Genomic DNA, 13,033 nt, shown 5'->3' with positions numbered 1-13,033 from the left:
ACAGTGAAGGAATATTCCCATGTTTACCTGACAGTGGATATCCTGTTTCTGTATTTGTCAACATTCTTAGGACTGTGAATGTCTTCAATTAAGTTCTGCAGTTTCACTGCAGGATGAAAGAAGAGTGAGAAGCGTATACTGTCTTCAAAAGAAATAAACAAACATTTCAATAACAATATTCAAGTTATTTTTTAATTTGTTTCAGAATAGAAACTTGTTAAAGTTCAAAGGTTATACAGTGGCTAAATGACTTGAAAACGGTTCTCAAAACTCAAAGACCATAATACTACTCCCTCACAGTATTTTCATATGGAAGATTTTGTTGTTGGAGAAACACATATCCAAAGAGATTCTGTTTTCTACCTTAGAAATCTTAATCCAGTGCCCCACACAGTCATTATCTGTGAAAAAAGAAAAAAAAAAAAGAATCTTTTTGTGTTTGGTTGTCATGTTGATTGTATTTTTCATCCCGAAGGTGTCAGGATGCTGGATGGAGATGTCACAGACATGGTAGAAGCAAAGTCTCTGAGCCTTAATCCCCAGCACATCCACATCTACAGTGCTAGCTGGGGGCCTGATGACGACGGCAAAACTGTAGACGGACCTGCTTCACTAGCACGTCAGGCCTTTGAGAATGGAATTCGAATGGTAGGTTGATATCAAAGTCTATCTCCTGGATTTGTTATTATGTGAAAGTGGAAGGTTAGTATGTCAGTATGTGCGAGTGGTCAGCATAGGGGAAAAGAAAGGAGGATTCTAAAGGAAAGAAGAAAAGCTTATTTTACATAAATCTAAAAATACAGTTTCGTTGTGTCGTGACCTGACAGTCACTACTTCCTGACGTATCAACTAGCTGTATTCGTTGTCAACTGAAATACATCATCTTCTGTGTCCTTTAAAACTACCCTGAGGTAATGATGTAATTCTGCAAGAAAAAAAAGAGAAACTGAAAAAAACTATTTTTCAACAGCATTGCTAAGTCATCAAGTCTAAACTACAATTAACTTTTAAAGCAAAAGCTTTTGTTTTTCCTTCTACCTTTCTTTTGTTGTTTTGTTTTCCATGATTTCTTAATTGAAGTTTGATTGCTTTAACAGGGGGTCAGGAGTCAGACCTCGTGTCTTGTGTCAGAGAACTCACGCTCATTTTTATAACTTATGTATACATTTCTCTACTAGTTTGTAATAATACAGTGATACAGCTCTCGGTTTTCAAAATCCCAAACACCTCAATATCCCTATCCCTAAATATATACACCTTTTTAAAATTTCAGACCTTTTCAAATTTCTGTAATAAGCAAGTACAGATAATTCCTATCTATATAGGACTGGATGGAAATTATTCTAAAGCTTTGAACTTGAATGTCTGAGCATTATTTTGAGTGCAGCAGTAGATTAGCTGATTCAAAGATGAGTAAATCTAGGATCTGGGAAACATCTGTTTAAAAAGCATGAAACTGTTGGCTCAGGGGAGAACTGGAACATGGTTAATGGAACATGCTAACTCTTTGCAGCAAGATTGGAAACTTTCACTGTTATTTAAATTTCCAAGACTTTTCAACATATAGACCTAGGTCCCTGCCCTCTCCTGCTCCAAGTGTGAATAATACATGGTCAGCTACCTAGCAGATAAGCTATGAAGAGCAATTACTGAAAAACTAAACTAATGACAGAGACAGAGTACTTCCTGTGGTACATAATATTAAAAATATCTCTCATAAAGCTCAATACCATGAATATTAACCATGCAACAACATACTACCTCCTTCCTTTCTCTGGATTATATGGTGATCAGTGTGGAGCTACAGAGTCATGCTTGTACTGGTACTGTATGTTGCTTATACTTATACTGTATAAAGCTTAGTAAAGCAAAATACTCATGCAAGTAATTGACTTTGTAAGAAATTTTAGGGAGTTAGCAGTTAAATACATTTAAGGACACTGGCAAAATCTGTCTCCAGAGAGCTCTGCTGTATTTCATATCATTATCAGAACAGTTATTGAAATGCTTTTAGAGCAATATAACAAGAATGTGAGAAGTCCGAATACCTCTCCATTACTACTTCCCACACATCATCAATCCTCCTCTCAGCTGGACTGTCAGTTCTCCCTATCACTCCATTGCAGTTTATTACTGTTTGACAATGACCACTGAGAAGAAAAACAATGAAGTAATGAAGGGAGACTAAAGAAACTGTGGCAGTATGCAAGGGGAAATTGAAGAAATATATTGTTGAATTGCTCAAGCACAATAAGTAAAATAAGTTTTATGTCTAAACAGGCACGTGTTAGTTTAAATATATTTCATGAAGGTAACACAACCATGGGAAGTTTAACCAAAATTTCTGTACCCAGAGGACTTTTTATGGTTTTGCTTCTATTTCATTTTAACTTCTTTTTCTGCCCAGAATTGCTCATTCATAGCTGAACAGAAGTATAGACTTGTTGAATAGTTTGGGTTGGAAGAGATCTTGAAGTCCATCTAGTTCCAACTCCCACTGCTAATGGACAAGAACACCTTCCATCAGACCAGGTTGTTCAAAACCCCATCCAGCCTGGCCTTGAACGCATCCAGGGATGGGGCATCTGCAGATTCTCTAGGCAAACTGTTCCAGTGCCTCATCATCCTTTAAGTGAAGAATTTCCTCCAACATAATCTGATATAAACCTACTGTTTTTTAGTTTAAAACTGTCATTGCTACTTTCTCTGAGAAAGAGTCCCTCTCCAGCTTTCCTGTAGGCCTCTGGATACTGGAAGGCTGCAATAGCGTCTCCCCAGAGCCATTTCTTCTTCTAGTTGAATAACTTGTCAACCCGTTTTCACAGGAGAGATGCTCCAGCCCTCTGCTCATACACATGTGCTTTTTCTGGAAGAGCTCTAACAGGTCCATGTTTTGTGCTGGATGTAGTACTCCAAGTGAGGCCTCGAAAAGGCAGAGCACGGGGTTGTTATCACTTCCCTTGCCCTACTGGCCACCCCTCTTTTGAGGCAGTCCAGGACATGATTGGCTTTCTGAGTTCTAAGTGTATACTGCTGGCTTCTTTTCAGTGTTTCATCCACCAATACTCCCAAGTTCTGCTCCTGGAGGCTGCTGTCTCCCCACTGAGCGCTCCGTCTGTATTTGTGTCTGTGGTCTATCTGACCCAGGTGCAGCACTTTGCACTTGGCCTTGCTGAACTTCATGAAGTTCATAGGGTCCCATCTTTCAGTCCTGTTTGCTCAGGATGGCGTTCCTTTCCTCCCATGTGTCAACTCACCACTCAACTTGTCATCCAGAAAAGACTTAAGTATTTCCAAGAATATGGAAATTTTTTATAGTTCTGTTTGTGAAATCCTTTTCATCTCTTCAATTGAAATAAATATTATCTTTAAAACTTAAACAAAACTCAGATTTTTTTGAAAATCATAGTGATAGGAAAATAAAATGCTTAAGATTAGTCTTCAATTTTCATTCTTTAAAATGTAATACAGACTGAAAGGTTGCAAATTTCAATTCCTTAATAGGCTTATCAAAAATAACATCAGGATGAGCCTGTTCCTATTCTCTTCCACAAGCATGCTTTTCAGTTTCTATATTTCTTTACACAGTTCTAAGATGTGTCATTTTAAACAACGACGCAAATGGGCAGATAGGACAAATTATCCCTTTGCCTGAATATTCCTAAAATCAGATCATTATCCAAGGTAATGACTAGATACTCTGCCAAACACACATTTCCCTAAACAGTCACAATAAGTGTGCAAATAGAAAGAAGCAGACAAAAATGCATATTACACTGTGTACTGTTTTTTGACCTTTCTCCTTTGGATGTATTGAATGAGGTAACACTATTACATGCAGTGTCTCTGCTGTAAAGTAACACTGTTACAGAAGAAATTGTCAGGATCTTTTCTCAGACTGGATATTATTGTAAAAATAAAAAAGAGAACAGGATTTTTAAAAAGAATTTTAATTTATTTAATTACGAAAATTAAAGATGATGCTGGATAATAACTTTGATCAGAATACAATTAAACTGAATGATTTTTTAATTGTATGAAGCAATTAAAACAAGAATGGATGAAACTGCCACGGCTTCTTACTATTTGCTGACAGATTGGGATCCTTAAAAAAAATGTATAATTTGTCTTTAGCACATGTTATTCCAATTAATAGCTCATGTAAGGTGTTTTAGAACTACTATTATTTTTAAATCTGCTGAGCTAGTATGCTTACTTCTTCCAAATACTTCACAAAATAACAAAGATAAATGACTGTACAGTTTTTCTGTAAAGTTCCACAGGGACAGCACATGCCATAAATTAAAATATACAAATCTATTTAAAGAAAGGATGCTGAGCAGTAACTGAGTTTATGAAATGAAAATTTAAACCACAAATAGAATATACTTTCAAAATTCTTTCTAGAATCCAGGTAAAAGAAGAGGAAGCCAATTTTTAAACCTGTCTTGAGTACCATTATTTTCTGTCATCTTTAGAGTATTTTGTTTTATTATATCTAATTTACATACACTGGTTCAAAGACACACCTTGGAGACTTTGCTATCAAGCAATTTTTATGCAAATATGAAAGCTTCCTTTGTATTATGCTTCCAGTTGACAAGGTTCTTCTCTTGGAAATGGTGTACTCATAAGGGTAGAAATTTCTGGATGCTATGCATTAGAAGTTGTAGATGTAATAATTTCAAAAACAATTTTATGATAAACATGCAGAGCAGCAGAATGAAGAGCAATATGTCCAAAATAACATATGCAAGAAAAAATTAGGTAGACAGTGTCAGATCTTACCCTGTGTTAAGAACAAACAGGCACAGCATGGCAAAACATGATTGTGGCCAAATCGTGTAACAAGATTTTGTTGGTTCTGGGACAAAAGGGAGAATACGAAAGTTCTCTCTTGATTCAAAAAGATGAAAGCAAAATAATTGTGACTTTTAAGACATCTGCCTGAAAATTACAGTCTATAAGCACAGTGCTGTAAGCACTGTAGGGACATGTTCTGATGCATGACTCTGGAATACCGAATTAGAACTAGTTCATTTGTGTTCATATAAAAAAGCCTTCTCATTTAAATCAGTCTCAACATCATTGAGAGAATAATACATTTCAGCTATTCTGGCTGGTTCTCTCACTGCTGTTTGATGAAGACTTCATAGTCAAGTTTCCGGAAAATGCAATCCTTATGTTTATAAAGAACTGTTCTCCCAACAGCTCACCAAATGCATGTTTAGTGTTATTCTTTGTGCAGTACTCACAAGGTAGTCCAAATCAGTGGCAGAGCATCCTTAATACAACCTACGAGGGCAGACAGGCAGTGAAATCTACATGGGAAATTTTGGCTTTCTGCCTGCGTCAGCATAGGGGCCTTCATCTTATTGCCATGACACTATTCTGTTTAGCAAGCTGGACACAAGCCAAAATGTTTGATGGACATTAATGATCAGATGCTGTGTGGCTGAACCTCTTGTCTGAACTCGGCTTGGTGCCTTCCCTCCCATCATCAGTGCCCCTTCTTATCTCTCTCGCTTCACCAACTTCAGCTGCAGATTGTATTCAAAGTGTTTTCAGGGAGCAGAAGGCTCTTTTACAATTGGTAAGCAAGCCTCCTACCCTGATGCAAGGGAGAACAAGTGAAGAAAATGGAACAGAAAGAGAGGCAAAAGAAAAAAAGAAAAAAAAAAGTTCACATTTTTAATATTATGGTTGTGACTACTAAATGCTTTTACTCCAAAATTGAAAAAGGTTGCTCACAATTTGCAAGTGTCCAGGACAAGGTTTGCTGCCTGTGCTGTGCCACGTATATTTTTCTCTTAAATTTATTTGAAAATGCCATTGGTTTCTCCTGTTTTATATCTCTGCATCATTCTCAATAGGACGCATTGTACATGCAAAGAGGAGTTATTCCATTCAAATTTGTAAGAGCACTGAATGGTAAAAATCAAAGACAGTAATTTCTGCAAAGAAAATTCCAGTCAAATGTCCCAAAATAATTACCAAGTGGTTGTCATTTTCTATGCTAAAATACTGTGCTACACAGAGGCTAATACCATATTTTTTAAACAACGAATTGTGTTTGGTAACCCTGTATGTCTGTAGTTTGTGACTGAACGAACACGTAACATGAACACGTTTTAACATAAACTCAGATCACACACAGATAACTTGTGCATGCATAAGACCTCCTGCACAGTTCTTACGAGTTGGCCAAGACCTACTTGCTGAATATTAAATCAGAATTAATACTGTGCTTGGGTTAGGGACACGGGAGATGTGTTCACTGTACTTAAGTAACCTGAAGTTAGGTCCTGGCATTCATCAATTATGTGTACTGCATATAAACTATGCATATATGTGCTGTGTATGGCTATAGTATCTGTGATGCTTTATGTGATACTGTGTTTACTTTAACAAGTGAAGTTAAACTTTGGGTGCCTTTATATTGTAGGTGGGGATTGACTGCATAGGAAAATTGGAAAAGTGGTGTTGAGCTTTAATATTGTAATTCTGCTTTCTGTCATCATGAAATATGGTACTGTTGGCTAGAAATATTCATATTTGTAACTACAGGAAAGGCAGTTACAAGTCCTAGCCTTCATAGTAAGGGCAGATCAGCAAAATTTCATCAAATTATTGATTGATATCTTGATTCATATTTTATTTGAAGAATTTTGTGTGCTTGCTTTGTCTGAAACCTGGTACATCCACAGCTGTGGAAATCACTACCTACCTTCACTATTAAAACTCAGTAACTTCTTGCTCATTTAAGTTTGTTAGTTTCCTTTCCAGTGCACAATCCCATTTGTGCTATACTTATTGTGCATGTTATGGTGTTAAAAATCTCCACCTGTAAATAATTATAGATTTTGGCCAAGTGACCTCTCAAATAAATTAAGTTGGAGCATAGGGACACAAGGCAGGAAATGACCAAGTAAGTCATCCAATGCAGTTCTCTGTTATCACAGGCATCTTGTCTTGTAAACATATTCAGCAATTTCTATCTTAAAATGAATTAGAAAAAAAAATTCCCCTATTTCTGCTGGGGGAAATCTTTTTCACAGCCGTGACTAATCTATTTTTTAGAGACTTTTTTTCTTAGTTATTATGTAGTCTAAGTTAAGCTAGATTTACTCACATGCAGTATTTGCCCCTTTGTTGCCGTGCCAAAACTGCTTCAGCTTACATAGCTTTTCTCATACCTTTTTTTTTTTTCATATGATATATTTATAGACCACAATCATATCCTCTCTCAGCCTTCATTTTGCTGTGCTACTCAAATCTCTCTCACTTTTAAAATCTAAAATGTCCATCTCCCTGATTGTCACAGTGATGCTTTTCTCCACATACTTCCACTTGAATTCTTTTCTTGAATGCAGACAACAGTAATAGTAGATTCATTAGCATTTTTTATTAATCTCCAAATTACCTAATATCTTTGTTACAGCATTAGAATATTCTACTCACATAACTTCCTCAACCCCCATGAGCCCTGCAGCACAGCCCATTCAGTGCAGCCATTCCCAGCTCAACCTTGCTGTTACATTAACCTTCATTTTCTTTTATTTCATTATTGACTTATTGATAGTCCATTACATGTTTTGTAGAAACCAGATAGACTGGTTCTAATTCGTTTATCTGCATAAATCAGGTTAACAAATATATCTGGATTTCTAAACTAAGAGAACATTGCATTTTCACTCATTTCCATTGACTCTGTTCTTCATAATCTTTGACCAATAAATTTCATATATTCAGTTTCCTTTTTTTATTCAGGATTTCCAAACCACGGTTCATCCCTATAGTTCTTTTCTGAAACTCTTCCTATTTCCCAGCATATCTTTTTAAAGTGTGGATTACCAGAAAGGAGAAACAGAAGTTGTAGCTCTTTCTGCACAGGGATATATGGTTTCCCTGTTTCCTTCACGTATTCATATTCATTCTGCTTAGAGATCCAACAATCAGAGTAAGTTTTACAGAAACTCAAAGCCAGTTGGTTATCTGCCATGACCCTAAGCTCCCTTTCAGAGTCACTGCTTTCCAAGAATTTGTTCATCGTCTATGTGTTACCTACAGACTTCATTTCATTACATGTGGCTCGTGTGTATATGTTAGTATACTTCAGTGCTTTTGCAAGGAGTGTTCATACTCGATGTGATTTAGTTTTCTCCAAACTGAGATTACCCAGCAAAATCAGGTTAAGTGACAAGCTCAGCACATCATTAAGCCAATTATACTTCTTTGAACTAGCTACTTTGCACCTAGTTGGCAACTTCCAGCATTCAGTCAATGCAGAGTTAGTGATACTGCTTTCCAGTAAATTAAACAGTTTGTGCTCACTAATACCTGGGTGAATTATGAGATTATGCATTTTATTTTCATTTAGAAGTACACAAACAAAACTAATCTTAAAATTCCTCTCCTTTGCTTTGCGTAGGAAGTAGGTTTCTTACAGATAGTCAATGTGTGTAGTATGAAAAAAGAATATGCAAAAAAAGAAATAATGTACCAGGAATGTTCTTACATTACATTCACTGGAATATGCATGTCCTAAAGGGCAGGAAAATTTGGAATGAAAGTTACAGGAAAATATACCTCAAAATGTCCAGTTTCCTTACAATGTCACAAAGTGTACTGGAAACCAAAACTGTTTAGTTACCTCATCCATTCTCACACATGTATGGAAACTGTTGTAGCAAGCCAGAACAGCATTACTGCTTTTGGACTAGTTGTGCAAAGCGGCCTCTGGTTTGCATGCTCTACCTGAAACAGGTGATGCAGCTGAACATAAAAACCCACACCATTCACAGTGTGAGATAAATCATGGTTTGAATGCCAATACTCAAGAGCAGCTTTGGCAAAATGAATCTCTTTCCATATACTTGAAGTATGTGCATTTCAAAGAGTGCACATGAAATTTCATGCGTTGTGAAATGTTAAACTAGTTATCTTATGTGAGCAGATGGCTTATTCCTTTCCCTAACTTACTTCTGAAGGCGTGAACAACAGCAAAATCTATGCAATTCTGTGTGTCATGTGGGAAAACATACATATTTTGTGTGTGTGTGTGTGTGTAGAATTTGACATAAGTTTAAGGCACAAAATCATAAGGGCAATAACTATGCACTGAGTTTCTTTCTTCTTTCTAAAGAAATGCTACTAGGAAGGAAACTGCCCAAAGCCTACAGTCCTCAGACTACAGAGGTAGGCATGATACAGTTTATTTTCTGTTCACCTATTTAAAAGAACTATATTTCCAGAAAATGCCTTGAAAGTTCAGTAGATGTCTTGCTAGCCTGAAATCTTCTATAAGGGAAAGCTGAAGTAATAATTGAAACAACAGTTATGTGGATTTGATAAGCATAGCCTCCTGTCTAGAGAGTGTAATCACATGGCAGTGTAAAGGTAGCAAGAACTGCCTGAGCTGTCTCCATGATTGAGTGTTTGCCTGTGAGATCTATCCCTTATCCAGTCCTAACACAGGTACCTTTCTTACATGGTGCCTATTCTTTGGCTTTACATGTAGAAACAATTCTCCCTGTCATTAACTAGAGACTCCTCATGTAACAGAAATTCTGGAAAACCTAGCTTATTTGATCACAGGTGTTTACAGTATGCAATCTGCTTTACCTCAGTAACAGTATCAGCAACAATAATAGTAATAATGATAAGGAGAGATAGCTTAAACCAGGACTGTGATTCATGCAGCCTTATAGCTGGCTCTGTTTTGTTTAGGAAAATGGGAAATTCATTCCAACATTCCACAGGTTCAGATTTCAGGTTTCAGCCAACACTTCTTTTGGTTGCACTTTAAGCACTAATTATAGCTCTGTGGGGAATAACTTGGAGCTGTTTAAGCTGTTGTTCTAGTGAAGAGTAAAATAAAAAATCCATGACATGCAAGGATACATGTTGCAATGTACCACTGATATATCCCAATAATTACTGTGTTATTGCTTAGATGCTTGAGGTTATTCAGTACATTCTCCTTTAGTGCACACATTGAAGTATCTTTGTGCTTCAGCATCGTAAAAGTGTCAAATCATGTTAGCAAACAAAATACATTTTGTTGTGACTATTTTTTTTTCTTTTCTATATGAAAAAGTTGGTTTAGAAGTATTCAACAGGTTTAATTGCACTAGCAACAACTTACCTTTTCAACAAGTTAATTGCTTCTTGTTTTAAGTGATAGACTTTTGCATGGTATATGTAGCACTTGTTCCAGCACTAGAAAATTCTTCCCCAGCTTTCTAGTTTCTCAAACAATAAAAACAGGAATGCTAATACACAAACATGGGACTTAGCTTTTAAGCATTTCCTCAAATGTGCATTTTTATTTATGTACACCTGTTAGGTTTACCATACTGTCATAGAGATTATAGGAATACATTTTTAATGAACTGATATCCAAATGTGAATTTTCCTGAAAGTATGCATACCTTAGCAGAATTCACGGCCTCCAATTTTTCTCCTTTTGTTTATGGTTTGTTTGCTGTTGTTTTTTTTTTTTCTTCTTCTTGATAGCCAGAGAGGCTATCAAATAAAAGGAATAAGAAATAATCTGTTTGATTGTCCTTTGATAGGACTTCAAAGTTTTTGCCTAGGGCTCTCAGCTTGCTGTTATCTCCATTGGAGAGATGCCTGCTTCAGAGTGAGAGTGCTTTGCAGACTACAGAAGAGCCAGATAGTTTTTAAGTGTGGTGTGCCAGACTGTATTTTTCATTTCCAAATTAGAGGTTAAGTGTGCTGGTAGAAACTCAGCGGGAGCTGGGAGATGCAGCTTCTCAACAGAAAAATGTTGCCACTCAGCAGATTGGCAGTACTTTGACTCTACGCAGGGCAGTGGCATCCAGCTCCCAGACTGTGCAGAAATCCGTGGAAGCTGGCAGCAAAGAGATACTGTCTCTTACAAGGCATTTCTCAGGATGCTGTGTTCTGTGGTGCCTATCCCTATAGTGACTGCACTCAAAACCATGCATGCATACTTGGATTTTTTAGGTCCTCAGAAAATTGACCTGTGTTCTAGAACTTCAGTTACAAGCATTTCCACTTAAGGAATTCATCTTTAAGGAAGAGTTCTTACTGTGGGCTTACTTCTTTGTGCTCCCACATCAGGATCAATCTCACTTGCCAGCAGTAGTTTTTTGTTATTGGAAGCATTAAGTAATTGTAGAACAATATTACTGAGAACAGAGGAAATTAAATGTTTAGACGCTAGCCGTGGATAAGGTTCTCTTCATTTTTTATTTCCATTATGTGTTTTGTGCTTGTGAATGTGGGATTTCTAGCCTACTGCTGCCAATTTACCTCTCACTGGCTGCAGCCCCTGTGCCTCTGATTACTCTGAGTTCAGCAGTTCTGTCCTATGCATTTCCCGCTCCTTTTAACTTACCTTCCTCTGCACTGGTAAATTAGATCACTTCCACAAAGACTGCAAAACTTACCGTATAACAGGGAGGGCTGATGGGGTTCGTGTCCTACATCGTGGGCAGGAAAACATCAGATTCTGAAAGCTGGATTAAGGCAGCTTGACTTGTAAAGCAGTGAATGAATGGCCAGTCTAAACTCTGTAAAACAGTGTGAATAAATCTTGCTCTACTGGCTGAAACTGTAGCTTGTAGATGGAAACTGTTTTTATTAGATGGAAGCGTGCTGGAAGCAACTTGCAAATATGTGGCCTGCTGGTTGTCCTTAGACTGAAGTGTGAAGGCCTCTATCTTGCAATGGTACATGCCAGGACCAGTAAGGCATTCAGTCAGAGAGATGTGTTTTATAGGTATACACACATACATATACTAACACATGCACTTGGAGCGGTGGATGTTCTTTTAATAGTGTTAGGAAATTCTGCAGATGTCATTACAAAAATGTTCATACTGGCTCTGGTTCTTGGCAGACTAACCCTTCCATGCTGTTGAATTGGAAAAAAAAAGAAAAAAAGAAAAAAAAGAAAAAAAAGCTTTTGTATCACTTTACCCCCCTTGCAGCTTGCTGACCAAGGAAAAGGAGGTACTAGCAGAAAAAAAATGGGAATGCCCCACGGTTCTTGGGCTGTGCTTTTACAGGTGCAGTCTTTGCCTTGGGCTCTTTTTATCAATGACATGAGTCCATTTCATTTACAGTCAGCTGCGTGTGGAGAACACTAACATTGCCCAAGAAATGTACTAGAAAATTGGACTGAGTCAGTAGGTCAGTAGCAAGTCTTAGATGTCAGTGAAGCACTTCGTTTCAAAATGGAGCATGTGATTTTTATTTTTATTTTTTTTAGTCATCTGGCATTTTAAGCAATGTAAGAGAGCAGACAAAACAAAAGGAGACCATTTCATAATGGTCTGGTTCACTGAAATGCAAAAGTGCAGTTACAGACCTTGTGGAGTCTGAAGGAGGGAGTTGGTAGCTACCACTGCAAATTACAGAGCAGACACAACACGGCTTAAGGGGAGAGGCGGTTTTGAACAACGTGGGAGAAGCACTGAGCGTGTTTTGCTCTGCACCCTTTCCACCCTCGTCCATACCTCTGCCGTAACTCTCTAACTGTATTAATTTCATCCAAGTTGTACCCATATGGTCTGTAAATGCACCTTTGCTTTTCAGTAATAAATGACACATGGCTTCTTTGGCAGCTTAAGGCTTGACTTTTCATCTTGACACCCTTGGGCATCTGGCAGATGACAGATGATAGATTTAGATAAACAGTAAAAGCTGCAGAGTGCCTTGCATGTATGTTTATCTTAACTTTGTAACACAGTCCAAATGTTATTTAACTTCATGTATCGAAAGGAGACCAATTGGGAAATGCATTCACATACAGTAGGACAGCTGATGTTGTTGCTCTAATTACTTGTTTCGTGTAGTTAGTAGGAAGTTTATAATTTCCTGAGCATGACTGGGTCTATTGAATTAAAGTGGGGTATTTGGAAACATGGAGAAGGAGGAAACCAATTGCAGCTTAACAATAGACAGTACATGTAAACCAGAACTTATTTACTTGATGTATTATTTTGGTCAGGTCAAATTTAGATTTGAGGAGGTTGCCATT

General features: G+C 37.3%; 1 protein-coding gene across 5 annotated transcripts in view; it reads left to right on the top strand.

Moving 5' to 3' along the window:
* PCSK5 (proprotein convertase subtilisin/kexin type 5) overlaps positions 1-13,033 on the top strand; it is a 264,454-nt gene that overhangs the window by 105,062 nt on the left and 146,359 nt on the right. For all 5 annotated transcript variants that reach the window (XM_052701373.1, XM_052701376.1, XM_052701375.1 and 2 more), the window contains exon 7: positions 476-648. In XM_052701373.1, the coding sequence (XP_052557333.1) occupies positions 476-648 (173 nt within the window). The remainder of the gene's footprint in view (positions 1-475; positions 649-13,033) is intronic.

This window comes from Tympanuchus pallidicinctus, unplaced genomic scaffold (genome assembly GCF_026119805.1).
Source record: "Tympanuchus pallidicinctus isolate F22 unplaced genomic scaffold, pur_lepc_1.0 scaffold4, whole genome shotgun sequence".
Classification (NCBI taxonomy): Eukaryota; Metazoa; Chordata; class Aves; order Galliformes; family Phasianidae; genus Tympanuchus; species Tympanuchus pallidicinctus.
The sequence above is the reverse complement of the archived record's forward strand: the minus strand, read 5'-3'. Positions and strand labels throughout refer to the sequence as shown.